The sequence below is a fragment of the Buceros rhinoceros genome, unplaced genomic scaffold (genome assembly GCF_000710305.1).
Source record: "Buceros rhinoceros silvestris isolate BGI_N320 unplaced genomic scaffold, ASM71030v1 scaffold13487, whole genome shotgun sequence".
NCBI lineage: Eukaryota > Metazoa > Chordata > Aves > Bucerotiformes > Bucerotidae > Buceros > Buceros rhinoceros.
In genome coordinates this window covers 1-11,793 of record NW_010424136.1, presented here as the reverse complement: position 1 = coordinate 11,793, position 11,793 = coordinate 1, and the positions used below count along the sequence as shown (strand labels likewise).

The window sequence follows — 11,793 nt, the reverse complement described above, 5'->3', positions numbered from 1 at the left end:
GCTGGGTTTAAATAAAGTTGCAGGAGTTATTTCTGTACAAAATAATGAGCTATGAATAGTAAGTTTGGGGCTGTTTTGTTTTTGGGAATCAGAAAACCTCATGAATGATTCAATTGATTTTGCAAGGCAAGATGGAATGGAATGGAATGGAAGTGTATTGCAGTAGCACTGAAAAAATCCAGACAAATTCTAGAGATCTATTGGTTAGGTCTGGCTATAGAATACATACTCCTTATTTGCCATTTTATTTGAGACTGAACTAGCTGCTTTGTAAAATGCTGTTTAGAGACCATTCATCTATCACTTTGTCTTATCTGCAAGGGAGGTTTGTGATATACTGGAAACACCTCTTTCTTCTGTAAGGGTGAAAGGAATTGCGTTAAAATGAGAACACTGTCCAAACAAAGCATGTTTGGGAGCCTGCTGTTTTTTGTCCGCATCTTATGCTAGGGAGACAGTTACAGCCATCTCCTCACCCCTTTGTGTTTCTGTAGACTGTAGTGTTGGGTTTTTTCTCTTTCTCTGACTCAGATGTGTATATAAATCTGGATGTCAGCATGATGTGTAGCTGTAGCTGACTGTTCACTAGATCACAATAGGTGGAGTTGCATCCTGCCATGTAAGACACATAGGCTGTGAAGTCTACATGAAATGTGGACATGGCAAATAGGTATCTAAACTCACCAACGGTGGGAGTGTGCTTTACCTGAAAGTTAATGCAGCTTTGGACTCCATTTCCTGGACTGTGATTCAAGCTCTGTAAGAAACTTCACTCTTAAGTGGTAGACAGGCAACTGAAAATCACAGTGGACTTCTATTTACTGTAACAGGAAGCCAGATACCCAGCACACATGGACACATCTCTGAGCAGAAACTTAAATCTAGCCATCCCTGTTGGGAACTGGATTTCACCCTGGTGGTGAGAACTGCTCTCTCAGCCAGTCTAGTTCATTCAGGTATCCTCATCATGGCTTGTCTCCGCAAACAAAGATTTGGGAAGGGCTTTTCCCACACTTATTGCAAGAGCGATTAGTGCTGAAAAGGCCAGTGCAGCTTTGCAAGCGATGAGTGCACCCTTCAGGCCTGCACGGTGGATTATTTAGGTGAAGCGCAGCATGCGCGGAACTGGCTCCACCCTTTACACCTGAGGTTCATCTGCCAGGGCCTAGTGAGCTTGGATGGTGACAGTGAAGTCCTCAGGTCGTAGGTTTGGTTAGAGTATCCTTCTCTTAGATGATGGATGCCTTACAAGGCTAAACGAGCTCCATCTGCCCGGGTTTGGAGTCAGAGTTGTCCTTCTCCTAGGATGGCTGCCCGAAGGCTGGTGAGCCCATCCTGCCCGTAGACACACTTTGTCTGACCCTTCAGTTCAGACCTGTCTGGCTTGGGAGACCCCACCGGAGGCACATGCCACCACCAGCACAGCTCTCAACCTCACAAGGGCACACAAGCTCTTTCCCCACGACAAGGGGGTGCCTGTGAAAGAGGTTCAGGTATAATCAGCAAATATATTGACTTTGCTGGAAGAAGGTAAATGGAAATTTACCAATGGTAATTGGAAATACAGTGCCGTGTTTTGAGGGCAGGGGGAACAGAGGTTCAGTTTGTATTTTGTCTAAAAGAATCTCTGGTGTGTACTTTGACTGCAACAGATGATAAAGTTTATCACGGTGGCCAAGGGGAATAATTTGAAAGCATCTCTGTAACATCTAAGGCATTTGGACACTTGGACAATGGATTCCACACTTGGACAAGATCTGATTGCTTTAGACATGCTTCATACCGGGGAAAAACTTGCATATGAAATTCCTTTGCTTAGTGAAGTCTATATATAAAATGTCAGCCTAGCCTTTCCTGACAAATTAGTGATTAAGTATCTTGACTTCTGGACAGAGTATGGAGTCCCGAAATGATTGGTATAAGGTTTTTTCCGTAATTGCAAATTTACCTTTTACGTGAGCCTTAAAAAGGCCAGTAATACCTCTCTCCAGTGATATTTATAGAAGATTCTTAGTTCTGGTTTTGAAGTGATGCCGCAAAATCAAGTGACCCATTCCTGCTCCAGGACAATACTCTGTGATTAGCAACAGGTGTTTAGATGATGGGATAAAAATCATGCTCACAGAAATTGAGACATCAGTTTTCTCTCTGTTCTGTCTAAATATGGCTCAGCCACAAATAGTACTACCAAAAAAACACCTGCAAAATCTCCTCAATGCACGTCTGTTTAATGCATGCCTGTGTAAACCTCTTACTGCTTCCTCTGACGTCTATGATTGACAGGGGAAACTTCTGCAACCTCCTCTGAGATCTAGGCACACACCTATGCAGCCCTCTTGGAAGACAAGCATGGGGTTCTTTCTGTCTGCAATATGAAATAAGATTTGTGCGAAAGAAATTCTTCTGATATCACTTAATTACCTTACCTGAAGCAATGATGCATGGAAATTTCCATCCTCCTTTGCTTAATTAAGAATGCCCAATATGTTCCTATTAACCTCTTTTCTCTGTAAGTCATCTCTAAAAACTCTAATCCTATTCCTTATAGCATTTGCAGCAAATAACTTTGCACATCAATATTTATGAGAATTTTTTCTTTTCCCTTTTTTTTTTTTTTAACAAGTAACAAACTGAGCGCTGCTCCGGCAAGTTGCTTCTGTGAGTTTATATTTTCTGTGTGAAAGCTGGATTTATGTCAGTCAGCTATTGAAGAGTTAGGTCATAGGATGTGGTACTCCTGCAGCAGAGGTCAGGTAATTTAAAAATTAAATACTTCAGTTCAGGTGCAGGATCTGTTTGTGTATGTGCTCTTCACCCTTTCCCTTGCATATTCCCTTCAGTCACTTTCATTTGCCATTTAAACCACTTACTTGTGAGGTCTTACAGAGTTGCAGAGTATCTGAGATTGGCAAGTATTCCCAGGGGCTGTCTAGTCCAATTCCATTCTTAATCAGGGTGACCTACATCTGGTTGCTCAGGGCTGTGGCCTGTGAGGTTTTTAAGATCTCCACAAATGGAGATTTCACAGCCTCTTTCTGCAACCCCAATGTTTTGCGGTTTTTTCTTACGATTAAATGAGATTCTCCCTATTGCAGTATGTACATGTTATCTCTTCTCCTGTCCTCACTGGGCACTGGTAGAGAAGAGTCTAACTTCCTTTTATACATTCCCTTTCATCAAAGTATTCATGCACACTATGGAGACCCACCCTGAACCTTCTCTCTAGCATATCCTCATATAAGAGGTCTTCCAGTCTCCTTATTATTGTCTTCATGGCTCTTTCCTGGCTCACTTCAGTAGCTCTGTATGTCTCTTGTGTCTGGGAGCCCAGAACTGGGCACATCACTCCACATCTGGTCTCATCAGGATTGAGTAGAAGGGAAGGATCCCTCAGCCTGCTGGCAACACTCCTAATGCAGACCAAGAGACTGTTGACCTCTTTGCTGCAAGGATGCATTGCCAGCTCATTGTCAGCTTGTTCTCCACGAGGACACCAAGGCCTTTACTCAAAACCACTTTCCAGACAGCTGACATGCTTTACAGGTCATATGTTCCCGGACAATTGAATTACTGTTTGAAAAGTCTGAAAGATGGCTGACGACAACTTAAACAGCAAACCTCACATCTCTTCCAGCCAAATGATTCTGTGATTCAGTGAACTTGAAGATCATTGAGTCCAATCATTCACCCTGCACTGCCAGGTCACCACTAAACCATGTCGCTAAGCACCACATATACACATCTTTTAAATACTTCCAGGGCTAGAGACTTGTCACAGGAGAAACTATGGATGATGCGGTTATGATTAACCAGTGATCTAAGATTTATTAATAGTAATAGATTTTGTAGCAGTACTTAATCACTAGCCAGTTTGAAGTAACAGGGTGACCTGGTTAAATATGTTACAATCAAACAGCAACTTAGTTACAGATTTGATGATGACAAGATTCACACTAAAGTAGTAGGATATCCTATATATATATGTATGTGCATATGCATAGACGCAATCACAAAACACACACACAGACACAGACACACATGTATGCATCCACACTCGTGTTAGTGAGGTGAGTGAAAGAGACACCAGCCTATAAGTTGTTGAGAACAAATACTCATGATGCTCCAGCAATCTCAGTGGATGATTATTGAGTCTCAAGAAGCCTGACTTCGTCCTGGCCTTTTTGCACAGTTTATATCTGAAAGGTGTACTGACCCAGGGGAGATGCTGAACACAGCCCACTGCAATCCAGGAGAGCTCAGTGGGTCTCACTGTAGGATCACTATTTATAGGGTCCGAGATGATTGACTTTTGTCAGATATTTTCATACTCTAGCTCACCTTCGATGCTGTAATACTCTGATATTTTCTGCCAGACCCAGAAATCGTTGATTCCAGGTGTTTAATATCACCCCACTGTTGGTCTTGACTCAAGTACAGATGTACCAGGTTATCATGACCCAAGTACACATGTACCAGGCTATGCGGTGGTGACTATCTTCCAAGGATAGGGAGAGCAGTACAAGGCTGGGAAAGCAGGATCGGCACTCCAGGGAGGCACCTTAGCGTCCTGTTTTGTTGTCCTTCGTGATCCGTGCCTGACTTACCCTGAGCTGGTTTGTGGTCCAGGGAGCAGGAGCAGGGGTTGTGAGGGAGAGAAATCACTTCAGGATTCAAGTGGATTTTGAGTGGCAGGAGAGACCTCACCACCACAGGACTCCACCATCTCCCTGGGGAGACCGTTCCAATGCTTCACAACCGTTTTGGTAAAGAAATTTTTCTTAATATCCAACCTAAATCTCCCCTGGCACAATTTGAACCATTTCATCTTGTCCTATCACTTGCTACTTGGGAAAAGAGATTGACACCCACCTCAATACAACCTCCTTTCAGGTGGTTGTAGGGAGTGATGAGGTCTCCCCTCAGTCTCCTTTTCTCCAACCTTAACAATGACACTTCCTTCATACACTGGCTTGAGGAGGAGTGGCTGGAAAGATGTCCAGAGGAAAAGGACCTGGGGATGCTGACAGCTGATTGAACATGAGCCAGCAGTGTGTCCATCTCTCCAAGAAGGCCAACGGCATCCTGGCTTGTATCAGCAATGATATGACCAGCAGGCGGAGGGAAGTAAGTGATTGTTCCTCTGCGCTCAGCACTTGTGGGGCCACACCTTGAGTTTTAGGCCTGTCATTACAAGAAGGACTTTGAGGTGCTTGAGTGTGTTCCAAGAAGGGCAACAAAGCTGGTGAAAGGTCTGGAGAGCAAGTCTTATGAGGAGGGGCTGAAGGAACTGGGGTTGTTTAGCTTGGAGGAAAGGAGGCTTTACTGCTCTCCACAACTACCTGAAAGGAGGTTGTAGAGAGGTGGGAGTTGGTCTCTTCTCCCATATGACAAGTGACAGGACAAGAGGAAATGGCCTTACTTTGTGCCAGGGGAGATCTAGGATAGATAGGAGGAAGAACTTCTTTACAGAGAGGGTTGTGAAGCATTAGAACAGACTGCCCAGGGAGGTGGTGGAGTCCCCATCCATGGAAGCGTTTAAGAGATGTGTAGATGAAGTGCTGAGGGACATGGTTTAGGGACCCTGGCAGTGTAGGGTGAACGGTTGGACTCAGTGATCTTAAACTAGATAATTCCGTGATTCTGTGTGATTCTGTGTGATTCTGTGTGACAGTCCTTACAGGACCTGTGCTCTAAACCCTTCACCAGATTCTTTCTCTGCCCTTCTCTGGAGACATTACTCAATATCCTTCATTAACCTTCCTTCCAGTGATGGGCCCAAAACTGGGCACACTCTTCAAGGAGCGGCCTCACCAGTGCTGAGTACACGGGGACAATAAGTTCCCTACTTACGCTAGCTGCACTAACTCTGATACAAGCCAGGATGCCACTGGCCTTCTTGGCCACCTGGACACACTGCTGGCTCATATTCGATCGGCTGTCAACCAACACGCCCAGGTCCATTTCCTCTGGGCAGCTTTCCAGACAGTCTTCCCCAAGCCTGTAGTGTTACAGGGTGTTGTTGTGACCCAAGCGCAGGTCCCAGCTCTTGGCATTGTAGAACCTCATACAACTGTCCTTGGCTCATCATCCAGCTTGTCCACATCCCTCTGTAGTGCCTCCTGTCCCTCAAGCAGATTGACACCCTCGCCTAACTTGATGTCATCTGCAAACTTACTAAGGCTTCACTGAATCTCCTCATCCAGATCATTAATAAAGATGTTGAAAAAATAAAGATGTTAAAGAGAACAGCTTAATACTTAGAAGGAAAAAATAGTATCCTTCTTCTGCTGAATTCTGATTCACTGTCTGGGTAGATCTAAGTGGAGAGAAACTGAAAAGAGATTAATAGATTGATTCAATAGATTATTGAACCCAATTCAGATTGATCATCAGTGGAAATACTTGTTGAGAGAAATTCAGAAATTAAAAATATTACTAACATTGGTCATCCATGATTTAGCACATTAAGTTTGCTTAGGGAGGTACCTGCAATAGGGATGTTTGACTGAACTAGTCTGCATTGCCTTTCCATTTGCTATGAAATTGTAACTTACTTGCAATTTCAGTTAGCTTTCCTTGCATACAGTAAAGAAATCACCTAACAGTCTGAGTAAATTTTCCCTCAACATGCAGGAGTTCCTGTAGTACTCTGACCCTGCAGAAAAGCCACATTATCTGTTTACTTCTCAAAAAATTCCTTGGTGGCTGTAGTTAATCTGATAACTCTCATCTTTGGGGCAATTCAGGAGGAGTCATCCTGACAGGTTGCAGGTTCCTCCTTATAAAAAACCAAGGTTCCACTACCACCATTCTAAGAATTGATGTGGAAAGCAAGAGCAAACGCTGTATTCTGGCAGTATTGACATACTGAAGAGGTAATTTATAAGGGAAGAGGGCGAGGTGTTGTGAAAACCTGATCCATTCACTTAGCCTCAGTAATGCCAGGTATTTGGAAGGACTTTGGCAGTGTCTCCTTCCAGCCTAAACCTTTGAACTTTACCTTATGCAAGGCAACAGATGTATTATCCTGCTCCAGGCAAAATCTAACACAGCTCCCAAAGGATGTGAGTCTTCATTTCATCCATGTAACCAGGCTCCTGCTGCAGCCTTCCAGTGCCCTGATCATGTAATTGCCCTCCCCCTTTCCCCAGCACCTGCTTTCCTCTTCAGCTGAATGATTACCAGTCATTTCCCAATAAAAACGCCTCTGAAATATGGGGTAAATGGCTTTATGCAGCTCTGTGAGGACAAAGAGACATGCAAGAAGCCTCCCCATTTGCATGATTGTGGAAGGGCTTTGCACAATAGTGAAGAGCTGGCTCAGGAGCACACAGGGGATGAAAATTCGGGACCAATGTGTGTGTAGCGGTAGAAAGAGGACTAGTCAGCGCCAGGATCATATCTATATACTAAGCATTAGAGGAGCAGATAAGAGACATGCAGAGATGCTGATTCTTTCTGATCCATGGTAGAGCCCTAGAAGTTGCCAACAGCTTCAAGTGTTTGCTAATGCTGTGTGCTCCTACCTGTCATGGTATGTGTAATTTCTGGCAACACTTAAGGCTGTGATTACACATCCCCGCAATCAAGATTTCTAATTCCTTTCCTAGAACTGATGTCTTTTCTTTATTGACATATCACCTTCCTGTTGCATTAAAGACCCTTCAAAATCAATCTTCAGTCACCTGACAGATCTGATGGAGTGAAAACATTGTATGAATGGTAGCTTGCCCTTTTCAGGACTGCAAACCAATTGTGTTGCCATCATTCAAGTCTACAGATGCCTCTTCCTCTGTTTGCTGTGCTTCTTCCACAAGCGCCAGGTAACCCACCTGATCAGGCTGGGTGCTTTGTCCACCTTCTGCCTCTGTGGGGAGTGTGCTGCCTCCTCCTCAGTGGAAGGAGAAACCTTTCCAGATGCAGAGGGAGTGGAAGAAGTTCCTGAGTGTGGGGAACAAAAGAGCTGGCATCATGCTGGTTTTTCCGCGTTCTTACAGGGCTGATCTTGTACTTTCCCTAGGGGCTACCAAAGACATGGGGAAGATGCTGGGTGGGGATGAGGAGAAAGACCCAGATGCTGCCAAGAAGGAAGAGGAACGACAGGAAGCTCTCAGACAACAAGAGGAAGAGAGGAAAGCCAAATATGCCAAAATGGAGGCTGAAAGAGAAGTTATGAGACAAGGAATTCGAGACAAGGTACGGATCTGGCTTTCAGCACATACTTGGGCAACTTGTAATGCTCAATCTTTTCAGCTGATTTGTGACCAGTTCTGTGAGCATCTGGATAGAGCCAGATAATTACTTTGCCACACTGAACTACATGATCTTGTGCACTGTTCCTCAAGCTCTGTCCCTTTTAAAGACACCTCCCACACAGAAAAGCCCTATGAAGTTGAAACAGAGAGTGAAGATGAGGGGAGAAAAATGTCTATTTTTCCCATAATCTGTTAAACACTCACATTGTTTTAAATGGGTGTGCTTTCCAAGCTGGTGTTTGTGGTTTGTGAGAAGCGTCGAAATTCAGTATGTTTCTGAGAGATGCAGTGCAAGCATCTTCTGTATTGCTTCCAATGCTTTCTTTGTGTTGACAGGTGAAATGGGACAAATCTACTCTACTTTTCATATTTAGTTTTCCACTCCTCACAGGGAATTCATCTGAAAGAAAGTTTCATTTATCTGAGGAGTTTAACCATTGGGAAACACTCTCTTCCACTGAAGTTGATTCTTGTAATGATTCAATTTGACATGAGAAGGAAACAAACAGTTGTGAGGATTCAGAATGCAATGGAAAAGAAATGTACAAGCCAGACATTTACTAGAGAAATGAGATCACTTTAAAGTAGCGGAACCCATTTTTACCATACATAAGCATTTAGGGAATGATTTGTGGAGGAACAAGGTGGTTTTGCTGCCTCACCATCAAGACTGGGTCAAAAACTTAGTTTTATGGGTAGAGATCTTGGATCTGAGATAACTCAGAAAGAAATGTGAGCAGCTGTCCATAAACAAAACTATGTCTGCATTGGGCCAAACTTCTGACCCCATCCTTATGACTCAGGAGGAAAGCACGGGTAAGGATGAATTGTTTTGGTGGCATACTAGATCTTGTAAAGAGATATCGAGAATTGTTCTGCAAATAAAGAAATGTGGGACTATGATTCTAAGAAATAAAAGTACTTATAGGGAATTGTCTACTTGTGACAATTCCAGAAAAAGATATTCATATGATTGTTTAAAGAGGGTATTAGTATGTAGGGTAGTAGTATGATTGTTAAAAGAGGGTATTAGATTCCTACCTGGTGAAAATGCATTTTTTTTATAATGTATGTGATTAATATATGTATCTAGATAGTGTAATATCTTAATATAAATGCATCAATCTGTGCAGTATATGTTTGATGAATGTTTATAGGTGGAACTGTTTCTAGTCAATTTATTAGGTCATTAGATGCAAGGGGGGAAGAAAAGAGTTATGAATTTCTGAGTTGCAGACACATGGGCTAATGCCCTGTTCACTGGTTGCTGTCTCTTCTGCTAGACTATTGAAGTATTCCCAGAGATAGATTTGGGTTGTATTTTTCTTGCAGTTGGGCAAACTGTTGTGCAAGCACTTAAGAAATCTGAAATAACCTCTGTTACAAATCCACACTAGAGTTCACATGTTCCTGAGTAGGATGCATACAGCTTGAACTTGGGTGAAACATCCAGCCAACAGGGATTGCCCTGGGATACTGCTATCTAGACTTTGCCGAGTCAGGCTAAGTACTGGGTGGTGAAGTCTCTTGGAAATGCATTGACTACTAAACAATATGGCAAAGGGTTTGGCACTGCAGAGAGAGTAAACAGGGATACCTGGAAGAATTTTAGAGCTCTGGATTGTAGCTTTTCTAGTGATGTGGTGGATTACCTTTGAGATTAGCAACAGGAAGTCCTTTTTTGGGAAGTGCATCCAGCTTGGGAAAACAGAGGAGCAGTTTCCTGTGGTTTTTCTCCTGGGAATAATCCAAGGTACTATGCATCTGAAAGATGAAGCTGTTTTCTGGAGAATGAGAAGAGATGGCTAAAGCTGTAGAAATTAGCTGACGTTTTTTCTTAAAGAGTTCCATGAAAGAGAGTGATTACTTTGGACAAAGAAATAGGAGAGAGAAGACTCTCTCTCCAAGTATTGTGAATTGATGGCTGGAAATGTGAAACAAATGTTGAAAGAATAAAAAAAAGGGCTGGATTATTTCCTCCATTACTGGTTTATTTAGAAATTAACTTCATTTCTTCACCAACTTCTTTGTGTAAAAGCACAAGTATAGAGAAGGAGAGAACCGTAATGCATTTTGGCTGGTATGTATATGTATGCAAGTTATTGTTGACAGGTACGACTTAAATCCAAGAAGTTTTAAGTATTAGAGATTTGTTCATTTTTCACATAAAAGAGTGAGAAATGAGCATGTGAGTTGAATGAGCTAGTAGGAAATGATTATTTATGCAAAATAAAAGTTTGAAAGTGTGTGTCCCAGGTCATGAACCCACAGTCACAAAGTTGCTCCCTTAATGCGGCTGCAGGATGTCAGGGAAACAAGCCAGGGAATCATGGCTTCATCAGTTAGTTAATATGTCTCTAGGTGAGACCTACAGAAAGAACAGGCTCATCCTGTTTGTTGGTTTGGACTTTTTGCCTTGGCTCTTAAACAGGTGTGATGAATGCACTGCCTTGTTTAGGGCTTCAGGGAATGTGGGAGCTATGGCAGAGCTTGGAAAGAACAGTGACAGATACCACAGGTACATGCAAGCATGTGCTATCTTCAGGTTTTTATATCCAATCTGTTAAATTGGGATACATATGCTCTCATCCCGGCATGGCAGCTGGGCACGAAATGACTTAGGGAAAGGGTGGAATGAATTATGCAGTAATCAAATATTTTTTCATAAAAGATTATGCAGCATTTTGAAATAACTGGACCACCAATTATCTGCCAGCTCCTACTCCTTTTGAAGTTCAGCATCCAATACTGAAAATAGATTGAAGTAATGTGTAGAACATAACTGGGGTGTACACCAGCTTCGTGCTACCCCGTGGTGTCTGTATGTAGCTTGCTTTGTCATCTAATCTGGGCTTGATCTCAACACTAGTGCCTCACAAATCTTCTGGACCCTACTACAGCTGTCTCTGGGGAGATGTGCCACTCATGACCAACACAGGCAAACTGCCAAGAGGCCTTCAGTGCCTCTGTGCCTCGCAGGTCAGAGTCTGTTGCCAGGGCCCCAGTGGTGAGGCTGTGGATCGATAACATCCCTGTCACCTTGCTAATGCCGCGCTAGAGTAGACATTTTGTTTCCAGTGCTCTTGGGTGGAATACTGCCTTTCTAAAACAGATGAGCTCATTTGTGTTATATGTCTGCACACCTCAGCAGTGAAAGTTAATTACTTTCTTCATGTAATGATCCATAATTAATTATTTGCATAATTATTCCTACCACTGTGATAGAACACAGGCCTGAGAGAGCCCTCGTATAAGCACTGTATTTAATACGCTACCTGTCTCAGCTGCCAGTGAGACAACGCCTATAGTTAGGCTGACTGCACATCTTACATATGCTGTAGAGAGTCAGCACTGCTGAGCCCATGATGAAAAGCAGCAAGAGCTCAAGGTTATACAAAAAACGGTAGTTTCAACAAAAAAGGATGTCAACATGGTCCTCTGTCCAATTGGCTTGGCTAAAAGACAGAATTAAGGTTCAAATTTACAGAATCACACAGAATTGTCCAATTGGAAGAGACCTTTAAGATCACTGAGTCAA

General features: G+C 43.0%; 1 protein-coding gene across 1 annotated transcript; it reads left to right on the top strand.

Moving 5' to 3' along the window:
- Positions 1 to 5,037: 5,037 nt before the first annotated feature.
- LOC104497432 (complexin-1-like) lies at positions 5,038 to 8,196 on the top strand (the record flags this gene model as incomplete). Its single annotated transcript, XM_010140682.1, has 3 exons — positions 5,038 to 5,124; positions 6,662 to 6,704; positions 8,021 to 8,196. Coding segments are annotated over exons 1-3 (306 nt in total), but the record flags the coding sequence as incomplete, so codon positions are not given.
- Positions 8,197 to 11,793: the final 3,597 nt, after the last annotated feature.